This window comes from Eptesicus fuscus, chromosome 5 (assembly GCF_027574615.1).
Source record: "Eptesicus fuscus isolate TK198812 chromosome 5, DD_ASM_mEF_20220401, whole genome shotgun sequence".
Classification (NCBI taxonomy): domain Eukaryota; kingdom Metazoa; phylum Chordata; class Mammalia; order Chiroptera; family Vespertilionidae; genus Eptesicus; species Eptesicus fuscus.
In genome coordinates, this window is record NC_072477.1 from 39,334,667 (window position 1) to 39,358,659 (window position 23,993).

Consider the following 23,993-nt stretch of genomic DNA (forward strand, 5'->3'; position numbering starts at 1 on the left):
ATATATTTTATTGATTTTTTACAGAGAGGAAGGGAAAGGGATAGAGAGCCAGAAACATATCGATGAGAGAGAAACATCGATCAGCTGCCTCCTGCATACTCCCTACAGGGTATGTGCCTGCAGCCAAGGTACATGCCCTTGACCGGAATTGAACCTGGGACCCTTGAGTCCACAGGCTGACGCTCCATCCACTGAGCCAAACCGGTTAGGGCATGTACTCTTAATTCATATTGCAGAGGTGACTCCTACCTGTTTGTTTTTTCAACTGTATTAATTTAGAAAATGCTTAATAAAATACTTTGGGATATTTTATTTTATACATGGATCTGGCCAGTTACAATATAGTTAATTTAGATAAAAGTAATTTGTTTCTCTCTCTCTGTGACTCCCCATCTCCTCCCTCCGCCCAACCCCCAGAGATTTTGCTAGGGCAAATAGAAAGGAACATTTCCTTTTTATTGGTTTCTTTTTTTAAGAATTTGAATAATGATAGAAATATAATATGAAAAAATTTTTTATTCTGTAAAAAGGCTGAGCAACCTGATACTCTGAAAGCAGGGACAGGTAGACTTTTTATTTCCTTTTTTTTTTTTTTCCTGACACACACTCAATTCTTATGCATCTAATGGTTGTGATAGGAGAGTCTCAGGAAAAGCATGCCAAGGAACAAGAAGGCCTTTCTGGGGCAGGAAGAGCTCCCAGGTCAAAGCAGCCCCAGGCTGTTTTACTGAGTCATTAGAGCAAGAAAATCCCAAGACGGGCTTTTCCTTTAACCCTGTGTTAGTTCTCCTCTTTGCAACTGGAATGAAGGAGCACAGGCTTGTGGAATGGGTCCTAGAGTTCCCTAGGTGTGCCCATGTTCTGGAAGTTAATATTAAAAAATAAAGTTAGGAAGCCATTGGGGAAAATCATAGAGATCATTAGATTATGAGTACCATTAGTTTTGGTTTTCATTACCTCATAGATAATGACCACTTAATGAGCTTTTGGACATGAGGCAAGGTGACCTCTCTAAGTCCCATGGCCTTATCTATAGAATGGAATTAATGATAGTACTGATCTCAGATGACTGCCATGAAAATGAAACAAAACACAGTGCATTGCTGAGTGCTCTTAGTGATAAACCCCAGAATCTAGGTCTGACTGGCTTAAGCAGAAAAGGATTTGGAGCGGATATAAGAAATCTCTGACTCGCTCGGAGAGCTGGAGACCTGGACTCAGTTTATACGGCTCTGAATTAAAGTCATGATCATGACCGGGAACTAGTGTGGAGGGGACTGTGGCATTACTGCTGAGTGTTCGGGGGCTGCCATCCGCACTGCTCTCACTGCTGCTTTGAAGCTGACCGTTGCACTCCTGCTCCTTCAAATACTTATGCAGTGTCCTGATTCTTTATATCACTAGCTCCTCCAAAATGTCAGGCAAGTGATTATGGGTCATGTAGCTATGCCCTGCAGTAGGGAACTTGGGAAAGAAGTTTACCGTAATACCATCATGGACCTTCGGTTTTCGAACTAATTCGTTCTGAAAGGCTGTTTAAGAAGCGATTTGTTCTAAAACGGAATCATTTTTCCCCATTAGAAATAATGTAAATTGAATTAATATGTTCCAGACCTCCAAAAGCTTCTCTATTTTAACATTTTTATATATGGTACATGTCTAATGTACTGTTTAATCTAGAAATAAACACTTCTTAAATTTATGGAACCACACCCTACTTTCCTTAAACTGAAGAATTTTTCCTATATAATAGCCTTGCAGATACTATCACTGATTAACTGCTTTTCTTTTATCCAATCCACAACAGTTTTTCTACCTGTTCATTTGCCAGTGATTGTTGTTTTTCGAGCACTTTCACATCCTTAGCAACATTAGCACTCTTAATGGCCTCTATATGTTTTTAAGTTGTGCTAATCCTTGATTTCTGCCAGCAGCAAAAGCATTATCTCCTTTGTTTATTACCTGAGAGATGATTTTTGTCACGCTGAGATATCAACATAAAAGGGTTGTCAGATTGAAAACTGAAGTTTTGCTTGATAATCCAGGTATTTTTCCTGCGAACAACTTGGTTGAGAACCAAATTGTTTGAGATTGGAGACATTCGAGAAATGAGGTTTGACTGTATTAGCCTTTGTGAGGGGGCTCAGCCCTTCTGTGAGGAGGCCTGTGTTCACCATGAAGACTTAGAAAGCTGGGAATTCTCAAGGTAAAAGACAGGAGTTCAGAGCTAGGGAGTCCCAAAACTGATTAACTACCACTACTTATAAAATGCTTAGTACTATTCCTGACATGTGGCAGTGCCACCCCAAATGCTGGCTTTTATTATTATTATTTTTTAAAATATATATTTTATTGATTTTTTACAGAGAGGAAGTGAGAGGGACAGAGAGTTAGAAACATCGATGAGAGAGAAACATCGATCAGCTGCCTCCTGCACACTCCCCACTGGGAATGTGCCCGCAACCAAGGTACATGCCCTTGACTGGAATCGAACCTGGGACCCTTGAATCCGCAGGCCGATGCTCTATCCACTGAGCCAAACCGGTCAGGGCCAAATGCTGGCTTTTAATAATTTATATTTGTCAGTCCTTATTTGAGAAAAAGATTAGGATCTGATTTTCGAAGCACCTAGATTACAGCTGCTAGAGCAATAGAGGTTAAAGGGAGAATATAAATTTTAAGGCTATAATTTACACAGAAATCCTATTACGTTTACTAGATGGCACCTCTAGTTGGTTGGAAGTAACTCAAGAGGAATCCTGGACTTGTTAGCCAAAATGTAAAAGCCACTAATAGCCCAGATTGCCACTAACACTCCATTGCCATTCATTAATTGCCTCTCTTTCCACGTGGTTTTCCATTTACACGAGTGGTCAGTAAAAAAGGAGTTTAAAAGTGATGGCTTTATTGACAAAAGGCCCGGATTCGAGTCTCAGCTCTACCAGTGACCAGCAGTATGATCTGGAGCAGATCATTTAATCCCTCAGACTGTTACTGGTATGTGTTGAAAAAGAATATTTCAAGAATATTGTTGAAGATTTAAATGAAAAGATGTGCAGATATCTAGCACATAGTGAGACTGTTCTGTAAATATTTCTTTAAAAAACAACAACAGCCCTGGAAACTGCAGAATATCAAGTTTTATGTTTCTTTTAAAAAGTTAAAGAAATCTGTAATAAAAAGTCAATATTTAAGCCAGAGTAATTTAGGGCAGTGGTTTCAGGGTGTCCTTGAAATCATAATACTTTTATAATAATACTAAGACATTATTATTTTTTTTAATTTTAAAAAAATAAATCTTTATTGTTCAGATTATTACAATTGTTCCTCTTTCCCTCCCCCCCATAGCCTGCATAATTTCTGTTGAGAAATCAGCTGATACTCATATGGGTGCTCCCTTGTAGGTAACTAACTGTTTTTCTCTTGCTGCTTTTAATATTCTCTCTTTGTCTTTTGCTCTTGGCATTTTAATTATGATGTGTCTTGGTGTGGTCCTCTTTGGATTCCTTTTGTTTGGGGTTCTGTGCGCTTCCTGGATTTGTAAGTCTATTTCTTTCACCAGGTGGGGGAAGTTTTCTGTCATTATTTCTTCAAATAGGTTTTCAGTATCTTGCTCTCTCTCTTCTTCTGGCACCCCCATAATTCGGATGTTGGTACGCTTGAGGTTGTCCCAGAGGCTCCTTACACTGTCTTCATATTTTTGGGTTCTTTTTTCTTTTTTCTTTTCCGGTTGGGTGTTTTTTGCTTCTTTGTATTTCAAATCTTAACTTGATTCTTGCAATCCTCTAGTCCAGTGGTTGGCAAACTGCAGCTTGCGAGCCACATGTGGCTCGCGAGCCATGGTTTGCCGCTCTGTTGACTAATGAGTTTGCTGACCACTGCTCTAGTCTGCTGTTGGATCTCTGTATATTATTTTTTATTTCAGTCAGTGTATGCTTAATTTCTAGTTGGTCCTTTTTCATATCCGCAAGGGTCTCACTAAATTTATTGGCCTTTTCTAGAAAATTCTTGAAAAACCTTATAACCGTGGTTTTGAACTCTATATCCAGTCGTTAGCTTTCCTCCATTTCTTTCATTTGTGACCTGTTTCTTGTCTCCACATTTTGGCTGCTTCCCTGTGTTGATAGAGTGGCTTTGTGTGCTAGGTGTCCTATAGGGCCCAGTGGCTCAGCCTCCCCAGTTACCTGAGGTGGACACGCTTGGTGCACCCCTTTGTGGGCTGTGTGCACAGTCTTGTTGTAGTTAAGCCTAGATTGTTGTTGGTATCACTGGGAGGAATTGACCTCCAGGCCAATTGGCTGTGAGGATCAGCTGTGTCTGCACTGAGAGAACTTCTGTGCTGGAGACACCCTTATGAGGCAAGACTTGCTTCAGTGGGGCTTTGGTGCTCACTGAGTCTGCCCCCTAGTGTGTCCCTTATGGATCTGAGGAGTTGTAATCTGGATGGTCCCACTCTGACCCCTGGGTACATTGGCTCTTGGATCTCCAAGGAGGTGCTAATTTAGCCTCTGCCTGAGGCCACCCAGCAGGATCTATGGAGAGATCTGCAGATTCCTCTTCTTTGTTTGGGTTTTGAAGGTGCCCAGATGAGGCCCAGCTGTGAAGCAATGCAAGCTGCTGCAGGGCCTTGGGCCTTCTTTTGGATGTTTTGGGTCTCACTGACTCAGCTGCAGTTTGTTAGGTAAGTTTAGAATTCAAAAACCTCTGCGCTCAGCTTGGATGGGCTGGAGTCTCAGTGTGGAGCAAACAGCAATGGCTTCGTGGGGCGGGATCTGAGGGTGGAGCAAATAGCAATGGCTTCCCGTCAGCCGTGCCCTAAGAGGCCCCTGGGTCTCAGTGTCCCACGGTAATCGCTGCAAGCACCTCTGAGAGAAAGCCGCCCTCAAGTTTCGCCCGCTGCCAGACAGTCCACTTTCTCTCCATATGAGTCTGGATCCCCAGAGTCTTGCCTGGAACTGGAGTTCAGAGCAGTTGGGAGCTTTTGTCTCCCTCCCGATTAAGAAAGCCAGCCATGTCCTCAGTTGCCAGCCCTCTCCACGCGCGTGTCTCCATACCTCTGCCTTCCGCAGCTCCTCTGAGTCTCAGTGTGCTTTCCTCTTTCCTTCTAGTTGTAGAATTTCCACTCAGCCAGCCTTCCTGTGGTTCTGGATGATGTCCGTTTTGTCTTTTAGTTGTAGTTTTGAAATTGTTGTGTAAGGCAGCCAGCCGTTCAGGTGTTTACCTATGCCGCCATCTTGGTTTCTCCCTCACTAAGACATTATTTATCTGTTTTCACTTTCATTCTTTTTTAAGTGCCCTTTCCAGAGGCTATGTGATATGTTGTGTGATGTCAGAACAGATTGAATGCAGAAGCAGTTATGAGAATCCAGCTATGTTTTATTAGTTCAATATTAAGGAGATTTGCAGAAATGTAAAACAATGCCATTCTTTTCACTAATTTTTTCTTTTTGTTTTGGAAAATTGTATTATATGAACATGCTATAGTGTTTATTATTTTCAAAATAATTAACAAATATTTTTAAATCCCTGTTTCAATTTCTATTTTGGCAACTATTGGTAGATGTAACCTATATAAACAAAAGCTCTTTGAGGAGCTCAATAATTTTTTTAAAAATTGTTTAAAGTATTACATTGTGGCAGAATGCACGGGAGAACTATCAGCCAGCACTCTGAGGGAGGAAAGTTTAACCTTTATTTAGCAGATCTGCTAGTCCAGGGGAATTCCGGAACTGAACTGAACTGAAGTTCATGGGGAGGCTCTGACCTATATATCTCCTCCTGTGGCAGGCCTCTGAGGGTCCCTGCAGCTCCACCCACGTCAGCTGTGGTGGGGCTCTGGGGTTAGGCTCTGCAGCTCCGCCCAGTCTGACTAGAGTCGGGAAGTAAGATTACAGTTTTAACCAGATACTGAACTAGGTTGCAAGCCACACCCCCCGCCCCCCATTTTACTTTTCAACATATGTCTCCTTTTTCCCTGATTGACCCCCCCACCCCCGGCCACTCCCACCCCTGACGGCAAGCCCCCACCGTCCTAGTGTCTGTGTCCATTGGTTATGCTAATATGCATGCATGTATGTCCCTTGGTTGATCTCTAACTACCCCCCCCCCCCCCGCCTTCTCTCTGAGGTTGGATGGTCTGTTCAGTGCTACCTTGTCTCTGGATCTGTTTTTATTCATCAGTTTATGTTGATCATTATATCCCACATATGAGTGAGATCATGTGATATTTATCTTTCTCCAACTGGCTTATTTCGCTTAGTATAATGCTCTCCACTTTCATGCATGCAGTTGCAAATGGTAAAAGTTCCTTCTTTTTTATAGCGGCGTAGTATTCCATTGTGTAGATGTACCACTGTTTTTTAATCCACTCACCTGCTGATGGGCACTTAAGCTGTTTCCAAATCTTAGCTATTGTAAATTGTGCTGCTATCAACATAGAGGTACATATATTCTTTTTGATGGGTGTTTCTGGTTTCTTGGGATATATTCCTAGAAGTGGGATTACTGGGTCAAATGGGAGTTCCATTTTTAACTTTTTGAGGAAACGAGGAGCTCAGTAATTTTTAAGTTTCATAATTTTTAAGATATCTTGAGGTCAAAGTGTTTAACAACTGTAGTATTAGCAGAAAGTGCCATGTTTTCCATAAGAGGAAAATCATGCTTGACTAATTTGTTGGAGATCATTGAGTAAATCTTTGTATATTTAAGTATGTGGACTTGAAACAACTTTTAAAAACCCTTAAAGTTTGCCGAACACACACACACACACACACACACACACACACACACACACACACAGAGAGAGAGAAGAGAGAGAGAGAGAGAGAGAGAGAGAGAGAGAGAGAGAGGAAATGAAATGAATTGTTAGAGAATTTATATGGAAGTAGAAAATAAAGATTTTTTTGGATGACTAAATATGATCAATTAGTCTGATTTACACATTGAAGAGATGATTTGGAAGAATTATGGTCAAGTGGAAAGATCACTGAATTAGGAGTGAGATCTGTTTTGTGTGCTGTTTCTGGCTCCTTGATTCAATAAAGGTTTTTGAGTAAGTAAGCTTTTCAGTGTTTTGAATTTTCATTTCTTCAAATGAAGAATTGGAATAAATAAATTCTACCCTACTTTTTCTTTTACTCATTCAACAAGTATTTATTAATTACTTATGGTGTACTAGGCTCTATTCTAGTTATTATGGAAATAGTGATAAAATATGCAATGCCCCTGCCTCATGAAGCTAACAGTTTAATGAGACAGGAAGGGGTAAACAAGTAAATAAATATATAAATACTAGAGGCCTGGTAATGAAATTCGTGTACGGGTACGGTCCCTAAGCCTGGCCAGTGATCAGGGCCTTTGGGGCCTTCCTTCCCCCGGCTGCTGGCCGGAGCCTTCCTTCGTTCTGCGCCACCCCCTGGTGGTCAGTGCATGTCATAGGGAGTGGTAGAACTACAGATTGGTTGAACTCCCGAGGGGACAATTTGCATATTAGACTTTTATTATATAGGATTTATAAATTGTGATAAGTGCTAGGAATAGTGTGAAATGAAAGAGGAAAATGCTACAGACCTACTTACATAGGACTAACGGGGAAGGCTTCTCAAAGACCAGATGTATGAGAAGGAGCAGAAGAAATAGCTTTTAGCCGAGAGAATTGTGTGTGCAAAGACCCTGAGGTGTGCCTAAAGTGTGATCGACATGAGAAATGCTAGGACAAAATGAGGTTGGAGAAGTCGACAAGGTCTTGGTCATGCAGGGCCTTATAGGCCATGGAAAGAAGCTTGCATTTTAGATGTGGTAAGGGTTCTAATGTATTCAACTGAGAGAACTAACCATAAGGGATTATTTGGCCAGACTAGCATGTTAGTGAATACAGCTTAAATTCATTGAGGTGGTTATAATGGTAAATGAGCACCATTTCTCACAACTATCCTTGGTCAGTGTTCTCAGGGACAGATGAATGATTTAGGGAGTGATTTTGTAAAATCCTTGGGTTCTTGCTAAATTTTTAATTATGTTTATTAATTTACTCAACAAATAAAGTATGAAATAACTACGTTCATACTAGATTTTCCTATTAATTACATCTCTTTATTTTAGTGCACTTCTTTTTAACGAAGTAAAATATATTACTACCCTGGAAGACCTTCAGAATATAGAAAATGCTCTGAAAGGAAAAGCAAACATTGCATTTTCATATGTAAGAGCCATTGGAACACCAGGTATTTATTAACTTTTACTTTAATCTTTGCTGTGCATCTGTATTTGTGTGAGTATATTGAAGAACTTAAAACAGAGTATTTTGACCACAATCTTAATATTTTAAAATAAATTTAAAGCATCTTTATTCTTATGTTTTCAGTTTTGAATTGGGCAGCATAGTATAGTGGTTGAATAAGAACTCTGGAGGCAGACTGCCTAGGTTAGACCCCCTGCTCCATCAATTACTTATAGTATGACCTTGGTCAATTTACTTAACCTGTTTTCTAATTGATAAGATGGTGAAAAAATTTGTGCTTACCTTTTAGTATTATTGTGAGGACCAAATAAGTTTGAATAATTAAAATAGTTTCTGGCATGTAATAGGTGTTCTGTGTTAGCTATTACCATTTTTATTTCCTTATAATCCTCATGGTACCTGGTATAGTAGTTTATAGTATTCAGTAAATGTTGACTGTCTTTCTTTTTAAATGTTTTGGTATTTGCTGTTTATGATATACTAGAGGCCCTGTGCACAGATTTGTGCACATTGAAGGAAATTAATTAGAAGGTGACTGGTGGGGTGGGACTGGGTGAGATGGGCCAGACACGCCCTGGAGCTCGATCCCTCCCTGGCCGGCTGCACCTGGGGCGGCACTGGGGCTCAAAGGGCATCTGCCAAGTGAGCGGGGTTCCTCTGGCAAGTGGGGTCCCTCGGCCTAGCCTGTGGGGGATCAGGCTGAAACCGGCAGTCTGACATCCCCCAAGGGATCCCAGAGTGCGAGAGGGCACTCTGCAAAGTTGCTGTTGCTCCTCAGCTCCTGCATTGAGTGTCTGCCCCCTGGTGGTCAGTGTGTGTCATACCTCCCGGCCAGTCAGTCAGCCGGTTGGCCAGTTGCTTAGCCTTTTAAAAATATAGATTTTTCTTGGTTTTTCAAAGATCTAACTTTGACAATCAAGTTGTAAGTACAGAATAGGCAGAATATTTGATTTAACCTGGATTGTGTTTTAGCCAGATGGGCAGGGGAGTGATTATAAAGACTGACAATGGAATTGAAGCAGGGTTATAAGGCAAGAGAGGACCTGAGGAGGGTGGGGGGTGGCTGACAGTGAAAAGTGGTAAGATTGTAGGTCCTGGAGGGTTAGAGTTATGTGCTAGACTCAGTGACCTTGTCAGACGGAGGTATGGGGGTGGGAGGTAAGTGGAGGGAGGATGATAGACATTGAGATTATGGAGGAATTTGCAGTAATTGCTAATTAAAGCCCTGCAGTGGGACCAGAACAGTGGGTGGTTAAGGTAGGGTTGAAGAAAGATCATTGGAGTCTTTGGAGAAGGCCAAGGATTTTGAATGGATCATCTAGGGCAGTGGTCAGCAAACTCATTAGTCAACAGAGCCAAATATCAACAGTACAATGATTGAAATTTCTTTTGAGAGCCAAATTTTTAAACTTAAACTTCTTCTAATGCCACTCCTTCAAAATAGACTCGCCCAGGCTGTGGTATTTTGTGAAAGAGCCACACTCAAGGGGCCAAAGAGCTGCATGTGGCTCGCGAGCTGCAGTTTGAAAAAGTATAAGTTTAAAAAATTTGGCTCTCAAAAGAAATTTCAATCGTTGTACTGTTGATATTTGGCTCTGTTGACTAATGAGTTTGCCGACCACTGATCTAGGGGGATAATAAAATCACAAAGGATTATGACAGGAGTAGTATTGGAGAAAATGACAGTGTGATGAGAGAGAGTGACACTGGCTGGGGTGGTACTAGTATATGACACTAACAAGACAGAGTGGTGAGTGGAATAATCTGATGAGATGCAAAATAAGTGGTAGAAAGTTAGGTGGTGGAGGGGAAGGTAACTGTCTGGAAATGACAGTGAGGAGAAAAGAAAAAATAAAATATGAAAAGAAGGAAATCTTCAAAGAAGCAGTTTAGGAAAATTTCCCAGAACTGAAAGATTCAGGCTTTCAAATAGAAAGAGCCCATTAAGTCCCAGCATAGTGGATGAATGTAGACCCACACCAAAGCATCTCATCTTAAAATTTCAGAATATTGGGAAAAAAATTATTCTCATATTTTCTGGAAAGAAAAAAGAAGTTTGCAGTGAAAGGGTCAAGAATCAGAATGGCATTGGACTTCTCAATTGTAGCCCTGTAAAATGAAGAAAATGGAGCAATGCTTTCAGAATTCTCAGAAGTAACTTGAACTTTGAATTTTATTAGCAGACAACTGTAGTTATGAAAGTAGAATAAAGACACTTTCAGAAATGCAAGCTCGCAAAAAATATGTATTCCATACTTTCACTCATGAGATGTGCTAGAGAATGGGAGCAAGGGAGCAAATCGGTCAAGAAGATATGGGTAACAGGCCAATTGACCTCATACAAGAGCGAGAATAAGAGATCTCCAGGATGATGATGAAGTGAGTTCTCAGGAGGAAATTTGTGCAGCAGGTCAAGTAGCAACAGTCCATATTGGACATTTCTGCAGAAAAGTCTCCAAGAAGAGGGAATAGTTAGTATACCTAATATATTTGAAGTATTAGAGGGTTAGACAATTATGCAAAAGTTTAGGAATAAATTAGTAAGAAATATATACAAAAATAGAAAAAGAATGGTATAACTATAGTGAAAAAAAGTTGTTTAAAAAAGGGAAAGTGCTAATTTTGTGCTGTATGGCTCATTTGTAAATAATTACTGACTCATAATGTAAATATGGACTATGGATTTAATAAAAATTATAACTATATTGGGAAAATTGAGGGGATAGAAATGTGTACATTTGTGGAGTGGGGTTTTGGAGAAGCAAGCTAATTTATCATCTTCCACAGTGGGAAGTTAGTAGATAATACAAACACAAAAAATTAGGAAATAAGAGTATAAGGATGTAATTTAGAGACTTGGTGGTAAATACCCAAAGAAACAGTGAAAGAGTTGAAACTAGTTGTCCCTTGGAAAGAAATTGGAAATGCGGTGGAAGGTAAACTTTTTTTCTTAATGTTTAGAATGATTTATCTCTTTAAACTATATTTAAGAACAAGTTTTATTAAAGAAAACTAAACAAGAAACAACAAACGGATATACATATCTATAATAATACAAGCATAATATGCTAATTAGACCAGGCAGCCGAATGACCTTCCGGACAAAGCCGGAGCTGCAATGGCCGAGACAGCCACTGCGGCTGTGAGGGCTAAGCCCCTTGCATGAATTTTGTGCATCAGGCCTCTAGTATAACATATAAAAGTTGTATGGTGGATTCATATTCTCTTCCCGGCTGCTAGGAAGAAGCTATCACAGATTTTTCATATGTTATATTCTCAAGTATAACTCATTTTATACTCCTCCTTAATTCTTCTCTTACTTTGAATGGAATGACTTTTCATAACTTCTTTAACCACTTGCATTTTCCCAACTGAAATCCCTACAAAGAATTTTTCTTTTTTTTAAAAAATATATTTTATTGATTTTTTACAGAGAGGAAGGGAGAGAGATAGAGAGCTAGAAACATCGATGAGAGAGAAACATCGACCGGCTGCCTCCTGCACACCCCCTACCGGGGATGTGCCCGCAACCAAGGTACATGCCCTTGACCGGAATCGAACCTGGGACCTTCCAGTCTGAAGGCCGACGCTCTATCCACTGAGCCAAACCGGTTTCGGCAAAGGATTTTTCTTTAAATATAATAGAGCACAAAAGGGTGTAGGGCAGTCTAAAGAATAGAAGTTTATGTAGAGACACACAAATTAACTCTTCCTCTCTCTTATCTCTTCTTCAGAGCACAGGGCAGTCATGGAAGCTGCTTTTGTGTATGGGAACACATACCAGTTTGTCTTAACTACAGAAATCGCCCTTTTGGAAAGTATTGGGTATGTATGAGAGGAGTATGTCAACAATTTTAAGTTTACTTACTTCACATTAGTTATTTATCATTCCTGTATGCTCTCACAGCGTGTACTTGTCTAAGAGGAATTGTAAGCAGATGTGAATATATAAATTAAACCTGAAGTCTCCTTCATTACAATCATTTGCTGTATTACCGTCTGAATTAATTTAAATATGCAGAAGTGATGTTAGACTAAGGTGAATGAAAACAATATGGTTAAGCTACAAGATGTGATCCTATGAGTGACCAAGTATATTGTAGGAATAGATATCCCACAGTGATGAGATAGGTGATAACAGCTTTCATAATTAAGCTCCAGAAATTATTTCTGAGAGTTCTGTAAGTTACTTTGTCATAACTTTTTTGAATGGATTGTTTTAAATTTTTTATTTATTTTTTTTTTATTTTTTGGTCTACTTCCTAGCATACAATTTTAGGTAGAGGCCTTCTTTTGACTGTTGTCTGGGCAAATGTAGGGTTACATTTTTCTTTAGTATTTAGGGACTCAAGGAATAACCAGTGCATTTTAAAGACTTTAAATTTGGCTTTAAAATGCTCTTCAGGAAAATTAAACCAAAGCAAGGCCAAATGGTGACTGTGTGACCTTTTTATACCATGCAAGTTTTTGACTCCTTTTGCTGACCTTTCAAAAAATAGTGATTATTTGATAATAATCACACAAAATTAATTAAATTCCATTTTACAACTCCGTAAATTTAGAGGTTAGTGCATAGGAAACTGATAAAGTTAAATGATTTGGGGCAAGGGGAATGGGTTGGCAGAAAATAAAGTTTCTACAAAGTGGAAGTTATATTTTTTGTGCTTTTTTGTTGTTGTTGTTAATCCTTGCCTGAGGACATTCTTTCTATTGCTTTTTCAGAGAAAGAGTGGAAGGGAGGGAGGGGAGAGAGAGAGAGAGACAGAGAGAAATGTGGATATGAGAGAGACACATTGACTGGTTGCCTCCCACCAGGGCTGGGGATGGAAGCTGCAATCCAGGTACGTGCTCTTGACCGGGAATGGAACCCGTGACCCTTCAGTGCTTGGGCCAGCGCTCTAACCATTGAGCCACCGACCAGGACAGAAGTTACATTTTTATTGCTCTGTATGGCAGTCAGCATTCCTTTTTTTAAGTCTCTTCTTAAGCATTCTGCTGGTTCCCTCATTAATGAGTTAAATAAAACTTTGATGCATGTTTACTGTTTGTATAAGAATTAAGGTTTTTAACAATTTGAGAGTTATACTGACAGTACCATAAAGCTTTATTGTAAGTAGTCACTGAATCTCAAGAAACAATAGCCGTTGTTTAGCCAGCTACTTTGCTACTCCCAACGGCCAATTTCCCATCCTGGACTAGGGGAAGTCTTGTTATTCTCCACCCCATGGTGATGCTATGGTAGCACCATGGTTTCTCTTAGGGTTAGTTGTTTGTACTTTCTCTTGTGTTATCAGCTTGTTTTCTAGATAATGAATAATTGCATGTAATGGTGACACACATAAAACACAAAGGGTGGTTATTTACTGAGAGTCTATAGATAGGTCCTATCGTTCACTTTACAAATCCTGTTCAGCAAGATTGACTACATATATTTTTTATTCTGACCTATGACTAAACACAGTAATGTTCTGGAAGGGTATTTGCTCTTCTCCGCTTTTAAAATGGGAATTAAAAAATGTACAGCTATTCTCTTTTTTTGTATATGTTGTATTGGAGACGTTTGAATTCTCGTTTGTTCATGGATGACAAGATGGTGAGGACTTATACCTGAACCTGCTATGATAGGGAAGGACTGTGGATAGAATATAGTGGTTCTGTGACACCACTTCTGGGTGAAGTAGTTGGCTGTAACTTTGAATTGTCTCCTAATGGGGGGGAGGTGAATGCCTTTTCTTCTTTCATGTGTTTATTCTTTCATTTAAAAAATATGTATTGAATACCTTCTGTGCGTTAGGCATTATTCCAGTTGCTGAGGCTATCACAGTGGATAAGAGTACTATTTTAATTGTTATATAATGTTGGATGTTAGTATGCTTGAAATTAAGTGTTGGTTAATAAGAGTGTACATTGACAGGTGTTAAAAGTGGTAGCATGCCATAGCGACACTAGTACTTTCTGCTACCTTCCTATATTCCCTTCTTAGAGAATCTGTGTATAGGCCAAGAAGGGTGTTACCCTCACCCCATACATATCCCATTCAATTAAATCAGAGGCAGCTACCTGACCTAGGGCCAACCAATTTATTCGTTTACCTGAGCAAATGCCATCCCCTCTCCCAGGAACTTAGAATTGTTTTACTAAATATATCTCCTTTAGTGTAAGCCTCTCATGAATTTGAATTATCTTAATCATCTTAGTCTTTTGTATTTTAGCATAGGGCCCGATATACAGTAGGTATTAAGTAAATCTTAGATCTTTTTTTAAAATCATTGAATCTATTAGAGATGCTTTAAAATTGAAATCAGTGAACCTTGGAACTCAGTTTAAGCATGTAGCAAGAAATAAAACAACATTTTAAAAATTAAAAAATTTGCAATATTTTCCAAACTCTACTAATGCCATATGAAGACTTTTAAAAATGCTATTTTAATTTTGGCAAATCTTACTTTCCCACTATAAGTTTATCTTTGAATTCTCATATTGAAGGGAATGCCAAAACTCAAATTATAAGCCATATTTGCTGAGTTTTATAATATTTCAGATACAACCTTACAAACTCCCACAAAGTGTCATATGGTTTCTATCTTAAGGCATGTGTTGGCTGAAGTTTATTCAAAACAGATTTGGGTTTAAATTAAACCTAGAAAATTTGTGTTTGAAAGCTTTATTTAAGATATCTCTAGAAAGGAAACTCTATTTGAAGATAATCTTATTGTCCTCAAGGTGACAGCCTTTTATTTAAAAAAAAATATTATGTCAACCTACCTATAACCCAATTTAGAAACTACCATGAAAGAATTCATGAAAATAATAGCTTACACAACTCATGTGGTTTGTTAAAAATATTACAGTTAATTTTCTTTAATATTCTGTATCTTTAGCTTGGGTCCATTTTATTTTAATGTTATACTCTTTTAGGCTTTTACTAAAACATTCATTCAAAAGCATAAGACTTAAAGAGATGTGTTATGTCTTTCTGGATGGTAGAAGGATCACACATCAAACTTCAAGTGAGTCTGTCCCTGATTTTTAATTTACAGAATGGAGGATATAAAATATGCACATCTCTACTTTTTTCATTGTAAAGAAGTCTTGGACTTGACCCAACAATGTAGAAGAACACTAATGGGACAGCCATTGACTACAGTTGACATTTATCGATTTATTAAGTCAATGGAAGCACCTCTGCTGGTATGTGTCTTATTTTAATGTATTGGATAATTCATATGTTAAATTTATTGCTTTGATTCACAGATATGCATTTTACTTAGATGAGCTATATATTTTCCTTGAACATATATGTCTTGAATGTAGGGGAATTTAGGAATATATCCTTATTAAAGGTAGAAGAGATGATACATTGTTCATAAAATGAATATTTCATGCCTTGAAGTGTTGTATTGAAACCCAAATAGAGCCTTGTGTAATGGAATTATTCTATGGTAGTTATAATGCACTGTGACCATGCTGAGATCACAAAGACCACATCATGGTCAAGAAAAGATCTCTTGTGAATAATTTGATCACTATTTTAAAAGTTGATAAATATTGGCAATATAGCATTTCTAGTGTTTCTCTTTTCTTAGTATAAGCCTGGAAGAATTTTATGGAAACTCAGTAGGTGTTGGTGATCAGCAGACTTTTCTCTGAAAGTTCAAAGGGTTGTCCTGAGCACGTGTAAAACCTTCAGTAGGCCTTTTCACTGTCCTTTTTATATAAAAACTAGAGGCTCAGTGCACGAATTTGTGCACAGGGTGGGGGTCTGGCCGGCTTGGCCCCAATCAGGGTGGATCGGGGCCGGGCCTGTCAGGTGGAGGAGACGGCTGGGGGGAGGGTCCGAGGGCAATTGGCCAGCGGGCCATGCCCTGGATTGGGGTAGGGGGACTGATTGTGGGCAGGGCCGGCCGGGGGGAGGGGCTGTGGGTGGTGGGCTGGCCAGCCCCACCCCTGAATGGGGTGGAGGGTGGCCAATCCGGGGTCAGCAGCCTGGGGGAGGGGCCATGGGTGGTTGGCTGGCTGGCCCTGCCCTTGATCAAAGTGGGGGGGGGCAATCGGGGGCAGAGCTGAGTGGGGGGAGGGACCACAGTCCATTCGGGGTGGTGGGGCCGGCGGGGGGTAGTGGCCACAGGCAGTTGGCTGGCTGGCCCTGCTCCTGATTGGGGTTGGGGGGGCCGACCTGGGGTGGGGCCGGCCGGAGGGAGGGGCCGTGGGGGGTGTTGGCCGGCCACCCCACCCTCAATCAGGGTGGGAGAGGCTGATCAGGGGCGGGGCTGGCTGGGGGGAAGGGCCGAGGGAGGTTGGCCAGCTGGCCCCACCCCACGATCAGGCTGGTTTGCTGGCCGCAGTGGGCGTCATAGCGATCAGTCGTTCGGTCATTCCAGCGTTATGGTTGCTGGCTTTTTATATGTATAGATGGTGCAGGTGTATTACAAATAATTCAAACAGTGCAGCAAAGTGTAAAGAAAAAAAATTTTAAAGCTGCCTATTCCAATCATTCAGAAATAAGCTGTTAGGTAACCATCATAACAGTCATAAAGACATTCACAAATAGAGGGATGAATGGATTAATGGAAATATAATATTGCCTATGGTACTTTTTAGTAAGAAAAATAAACTGGTATAAAACGAGGGATTATGGAACTTTAAAAAATATATGTTTTTAGTGATTTTAAGAGAGAGAGAAAGAGGGAGGGAGAGAGAGAAACATCTGTTGGCTGCCTCTTGCATGCCCTTTACTGGTGATTGAGCTCACAATCCCAGCATGTGCCCTGACCAGAATTGAAATGCAACCTTTCAGTACATGGGTTGATGATCAACTGAGCTACTGGCCAGGGCAGGATTATGGAACTTTTGATAAACCATTTCTTCATCATTAGAGGGCTCTTAGGAAATATTGTCCTAAGTGTTGAAAATGATTATAAAAAACATTAGGAGATTAAATCATTTTTTAAAAAAACGATGTTTTCATTTAAGATAGTATTGATTCACCCCTTGCTGTGAAAGATAAGAAAATTAATTTCAGACATTTATTTCCATCCCAGCTCCCCTTACCCTGCTGATTATTGTTAGTTTTGTGTTATTTTTACATTATTAAGATTTATAGTATTTATGTTGTTCTGTAACCATAGTTCACACTTTTTAAAAAGCCTTGCTTCTGCATTTAAATAGATTCAGAGCTCACCAGTCCCAGTTTTACTGGCCTCATCGCTGAGTTCTTTGAGTCAATTTTGTTTAGTTTGATTTTGGCTTCAAACACTGTTTTTTAAAAAGCAGTACATAAGTCTTTCCTTTCTCTTCATACAGAGGAGGAGCATTTATCTTATTTCCATGGGGAGAATACTCTCTGAATTGGTTTTGATCTCCCATTTCAGCATAGAGCCCCAAAAGGAAGATATCAGTTCACTGTACAGTTCTTCACTATTTCTCTCCAGACTCATTTCTTTTGCTTTCAATATTGAGATATTATTAAGAATTCTCAGGATTTTGTCTACATAGCAGTACTGTTTTTGCCATTGGGGGCAGGATTAGGACTCATCCCAAGCTTTACTAAAAATGTATTTCTTCTTTGGCTACAGCATTCTGACTTGAAGTTGTGCCCTTTTTCTAAAATTTCTGCTCATGAATTTTCTCTTGCTGTTATAAAAACATTTTTTTTTAAGATAGGTAATGAGAAGGGAGATTTTCAGATCTTATTTTTTTTTTTTTTTTTTTATTTATTTATTTTTTTTTAAATTTCTTTATTGATTAAGGTGTCACATATTTGTCCTCATCCCCCCATTCCCATCCCACCCCTCTCCCCACGCATGCCCCAATCCCCTGTTGACCTTAACCGTTGGATAGGCTTATATGCATGCATACAGGTCCTTTGGTTGAACTCTCCCCCTCCCCCCCACCCTCCCCCTACCCTCCCCTATCCTCCCTCTGAGGCCCGATAGTCCGATCGATGCCTCCTTGCTTCTGGTTCTGTTCTTGTGCCTCAGTCTATGTTGTTCATCATTTCCCCTAGATGAGCGAGATCATATGTCACTAGATATATACTAATAAGAACTGAATGTGAGACGAGCAATAATAGTTATGCTGACAGGCAAATGAATCAATCTGTAGCGAGCTTCCCCCTGGACCAACAGTTCTTTTGAGACCCAATTTCAATGTCCAGTAGTTCCTTATGTGTACATGTCAGCACTGACCCCTCAGCTCTGGATGGTGGACAAATGGTGGTAATGGAGGTCCGACTCCCTCTGGTTTGGTCTCGGCCGAACCCAGGGGCACGGCGTCACCCAGACTAAGGGGCACGTGGCCTCACCCCTACCCAAGGGGCGCGTGGTCTCACCCGGGCCTGGGACCCAGCCTCACCCGGATGGATCCAGGGGCGCACGGCCTCACCCGGACCCAGGATCTGGCTTCACCCGTACCCAGGGACGCTTGGCCTCTCCCAGACCCAGGGGCACGTGGCCTCACCCGGGCCTAGGTGCACGAGGCCTCATCCGGATCCAGGGACACATGGTCGCACCCGGACCCAGGGACGCTTGGCCTCTCCCAGACCCAGGGCCACTTGGGCTCACCCGGGCCTAGGTGCACGCGGCCTCATCCGGATCCAGGGACACATGGTCGCACCCGGACCCAGGGATGCTTGGCCTCTCCCAGACCCAGGGCCACTTGGGCTCACCCGGGCCTAGGTGCACGAGGCCTCATCCGGATCCAGGGACACATGGTCGCACCCGGACCCAGGGACGCTTGGCCTCTCCCAGACCCAGGGCCACTTGGGCTCACCCGGGCCTAGGTGCACGCGGCCTCACCCGGATCCAGGGACACATGGTCTCACCCGGACCCAGGGATGCTTGGCCTCTCCCAGACCCAGGGCCACTTGGGCTCACCCGGGCCTAGGTGCACGAGGCCTCACCCGGATCCAGGGACACATGGTCTCACCCGGACCCAGGGACGCTTGGCCTCTCCCAGACCCAGGGCCACTTGGGCTCACCCGGGCCTAGGTGCACGAGGCCTCACCCGGATCCAGGGACACATGGTCTCACCCGGATCCAGGAACGCTTGGCCTCTCCCAGACCCAGGGCCACTTGGGCTCACCCGGGCCTAGGTGCACGAGGCCTCACCCGGATCCAGGGACACACGGTCTCACCCGGACCCAGGGACGCCTGGCCTCCCCCAGACCCAGGGGCACGCGGCCCCACCCGGGCCTAGGTGCACGAGGCCCCACCCGGATCCAGGGACACATGGTCTCACCCTGACCTAGGGGTGCGTGGCCTCTCTCAGACCCAGGGGCACGTGGCCTCACCTGGACCTAGGTGCACGAAGCCACCCGGACCCAGGGGCGCGTTACCTCTCTCAGACCCCTGGTCGCGTGGTCTCACCCGGATCCAGGGGCTCACGGCCTCACCCGTACTCGGGACCCAGCCTTACCCGGATCCAGGGGCCCACGGCCTCACCCGGACCCAGGGTTCAGATTCGCCCGGACCCAGAGGCACATGGCCTCACCCGAACCCGGAATCCAGCTTCACCTGGACCCAGGGGCGCGTGGCCTCACCCAAACCCAGGGGCGTGAGGCCTTACCTCGACCCAGAGGCGTGTGACCACATCTGAGCCCAGAGGCTCGCAGGCTCGCCTGGACTCGGGTCTCAGCGGGGTTTCGTCTTCTTGATCCCAATTCCTGTTGGTCAATTCCCTCTCAGCAATTCCTTCGGTCATTTTCTCAGAGCTCCAGGGCGGCTGCCGCAGAACTCGTTGGGCGGCGGGCTCGGCAAGGCTCCGGTGTGCCCGGTGCCCGGCGGTGGGCTGGTCCGGTGTCGCTGCGTCGGCCCTTGGGTCTGCAACGGTGGCCAGTCGCTGAGCGTGCGCACCTGGCCACTTCGGGGCATTGAGATTCTTGAAGGACTCGGAGGTCAGCAAGCACGGAGTCTCCCACCCCATGTCTCCCAGGGGCTCGTCTGTCCGTGCTCGGCAGCGAGTGGAGCCGTCCCCTCAGCCGGAGACCGCCGGGGGAACTGTGCCGAGCACGTTCCTGGCCACCATTGTGTCGCCTGAGCCATAGTTCTTAAAGTGTGGACTTTGGGTCACCGGCCTCAGCATCATCCTGCGTACCCCTCTCTTTTATTCTAGTTGTAGAGCATCTGCTCTGCCATCCCCCCGGTCTTTCTGGCTGGTGTTTGCTCTGCTCTCCCGTCGTAGTCTCAATATTGTTGTGGTAGGCAACGATCAGGCTGCCGCCCTATGTCTCCATCTTGGTCCTCCTTTGTACAGTTAAGTCTTGAATGTTGTTGGTGTCACTGGGAGGAATTGTCCTCCAGGCCAATTGGCCGTGAGGACCCTCTTTGTCCATATAGGAAGAGTTGCTGTGCAGGAGACATGTTTGTGGGCCGGGTCTTGATGCAGCAATGCCTTGGCGCTCACTGAGTCTGCCTCTAGAATGCCTCCCTTATGCAAGTGATTGAAATCTGGTGTCATCTCCCACCAACCACTAGATGCCCTCGTTTCTGGGTCTCCAATGCAGTGTGGGTCAGCCACTACCTGAGGCACTCAGCAGGAAAAAGCTTCTGCTCAGCTTGGCTGGGGCGGAGCTACAGGGTGGAGCCTACAACCTTGGCTTCCTGTCAGCCCCGCCCTATGAGGCTCCTGTGTCTGTGTCCCTCTGTATTCCTTGCAAACACCTCTGAGAGAAATGCGCCCTGGAGTTTCGCCCACTGCCAAACAGTCCAGTCCCTCCCCTAATGAATCTGGACTCCCAGATTCTCGCCTGGAACTGGGTTTCAGTGCAGTTGGAACTGGGTCTCAGCGCAGTCTGGCGTCCCTGTCTCCTTCCCAGCAGGGCCACCCAGTGGCGCAGGCAAAAGTCCGTCCTCTGCGCACCTTCCAGTGCGCGCGTCTGGAGCCGCCGCTTCTCTGTGCCTCCGCCACCACAGCCCAAATTCATTCCCCCAGCGTGCGCCTTGCTTCCCAGGGTTTCGCCCGGAACTGGGGTTCAGTGCAGTCGGAACTGGGGTTCAGCACGGTCCTGAGCTTATGTCTCCTTCCCGCTAGGGCAGTTCAGTGGCGCAGGCAACAGTCCGTCCTTTGCGCCCCTTCCCGTGCGCGCCTCTGGAGCTCTGCCTTCCCCCGCTCCTCTGTGCCTGCGCCCCACAGCCCAGATTCATTCCCCCAGCCTGCGCCTGGCTTCCCAGGGTTTCGCCCGGAACTGGCGCTCAGTGCAGTCGGAGCCGGGGCTTAGCGCACTCCGGAGCCTTTATCTCCTTCCTGCCAGTGAACGCAGGCCAGGCCGTCAGCCGCCCCTTCCTCTCCGGCTCCATCCTCCCCGCAGGCGCGCGTGCTCGTGTCTCCGCCAGTTTCTCCATACCTCAGGCTTTTACGGCTCCCCCGATTGTCCCCGTGGCCTTCTCCTTCCCCCCAGCTGTGGGCATTTCAGTCCGCCAGCTCTCCTGTGGTTCTGGACGATGTCCGTTCTGACCTCTAGTTGTGCCTTTGAAATTGTTGTGCCCGGCTGCAGGTTAGGTGTTTCACCTATGCCGCCATCTTGGTTTCTCTCTGAGATTTTCAGATCTTATTTCACTTTGTTATACTTACCAGGAATTATGTAATCGTAGTTTTGAAATCAGTGCCTGGTTGGAGAGCCAAGCCGAGAATCTAAACCCTAAACCATGGTGTCAGCCTAGAAAGGCTGGGCAATCCAAGAAGCACAGGATGGTGGACTCAGGGTTACTCAAGATCCCCAGAAAGGGATCTTCCGCCTGAAGACAGAGTCTGGTGCTAGCATTCCAGGAACTGAGAGTGGGAAGGGGGCTGGGTAGCCTCTCAGTATTTGCTTACTTAATTCCCCTGCTTTTGGCATGCTGTTCACACACTCTGCTGTTCCTAATCCCCTGTCCCCTCCCCCCATTTCTCCTGGTTTGAGGGACAGTTTCCTCTGCTCATGGAGTTGGGGAGGGGAATCTAACTGCTTCTCCAAAGTTTTTACCTATTCCTCCCTTTAAAAGATCCTTCCTGCCATCCCTCTTCCATTATTTCTTTCCCAGCTTCAGCGATACCAGGCACTGACAGTTCCTGAGCCATTGTAGGATTTATTCTGCAGTTAAAATGGAATTGTTTCTTAGCTTTCTTTCCTTCACGGCTTAGAGTTTTGTTTTGTAGAGTCAGTGATTCTGTGCTCCAGCATCCAAAATTTTGCTGACTTTTCTCTTTTCATTTCTTCACGTATGTATGTTTTTCTCTTCTAAAAAATCCTACTGCTGTAGTTTTCCTGGGATTTCTGGAGGGAGTGAAATTAGCTGTGTGTATTCAAGCTGCTGTGGTAACTCAGATGTTCCTCATTGTTTTGTAGTGTGTTATTACATGTGAAATTCTTATATGAAAAAATGTATTCCTTAGTTATCTCTTCTATTTTATTTGAAATATCTACCTTTATCAGTACCACACTGTTTTTTTTTCTTTATACTATGCTTATTCCTTATGGGTTGTAATTTTATGTTTAACCTCATAAAATTTTGTTAGTTTTATAATGCTTAAACCAAATAGGTACATTGGAAGCATTAAACTTAGAAATTATGAGACCATTTCTGATAACATTAGATTTATTTCACAGACTTGTTCTTTTACTTGTGACTTTATTAATAAGAATCAGCAGGGTTTAAATCCAAATGTTGGAACATTATTATCACATTTTGTTCTTTTTTTTAAATGAAGACTGAAGTTGCTGAAGATCCTCAGCAAGTTTCAACTGTTCATCTCCAACTAGGATTACCTCTGGTGTTTATTGTTAGTCAACAAGCTACATATGAAGCTGATAGAAGAACTGCAGAATGGATTGCTTGGCGTCTTCTGGGAAAAGCAGGAGTTCTGCTCTTGTTAAGGTATCTTAAATGTGCCATATTCACTGTGTTTAATAAAACACTAACATTTTTCTCATATTTAAATGTGGTAATCTGTTCACTTGTAAGTAAACTCAAATCTATACTAGATTCTAATATTGTTAGAACAAGTTGCTGAGCTGAAGTCTAAAATTATTAGCATGGTTAAAATTTAGACATTAAAATTTGTCTAAGTGAAGATATAAAGATAGAGCTCAGAAAATTTGGTTTGTGTTTATATATGAAATTTCTGAGTCACGAAATTGTCATCTTTTTTCATAAATTTCTTTTTAGTATGAGAACTTACAGTTCTATTTTAGATTGACATCCTGGATGACTGTTATCCTTCAGATTAGCAACATAAAACATTTATTTCCATTTTGAAAAAGGGACTCTTTGGAAGTGGACATTCCTCAGCAAGCTAATGTGGTCTTCAAAAGAGAAGAGGTTAGTCATTTTGTGGATTGGTCTACAATGTCTGCTTGTTTAAAGAAACATATGTTTATTATAGAAAAATTCTGTAAATTGCCACTATTCAAACATACTTGCTATTATATTTTGGTCTGTTTTTCCATTTGTTAGTTTGTCTTTTTCCCCATATTCATATACAGTCAAACCTCATTTCTTGAACATCTCCCATCTCGAACAGTTGGTTCTCGACCAAGTTGTTCACAGAAAAAATGCCTCAGTTGTCGAACCAAACTTTTCGGTTTTTGAATTGATAACCCTTTCAAGCTGATACCTTATGATGACAAAAAGCATCTCCCAGGCGACACATGAAAGAGAGAATGCTTTTGTTGCTGGTAAAGTCCACCTTAGCATAGTTTTAAAACATAAAGAGGCCATCAAGAGTGCTAATGTTGCTAAGGATGTGAAGGAAACGATGATCACAGGCAACTGAAGAA

At 42.8% G+C, this 23,993-nt stretch overlaps 1 protein-coding gene across 1 annotated transcript in view; it reads left to right on the forward strand.

Moving 5' to 3' along the window:
- TXNDC16 (thioredoxin domain containing 16) overlaps positions 1–23,993 on the forward strand; it is an 84,856-nt gene that overhangs the window by 17,038 nt on the left and 43,825 nt on the right. Inside the window, exons 6-10 of the mRNA XM_054716067.1 lie at positions 8,101–8,222; positions 11,974–12,064; positions 15,280–15,430; positions 22,925–23,091; positions 23,478–23,535. Coding sequence (XP_054572042.1) covers positions 8,101–8,222; positions 11,974–12,064; positions 15,280–15,430; positions 22,925–23,091; positions 23,478–23,535 — 589 coding nt within the window. The remainder of the gene's footprint in view (positions 1–8,100; positions 8,223–11,973; positions 12,065–15,279; positions 15,431–22,924; positions 23,092–23,477; positions 23,536–23,993) is intronic.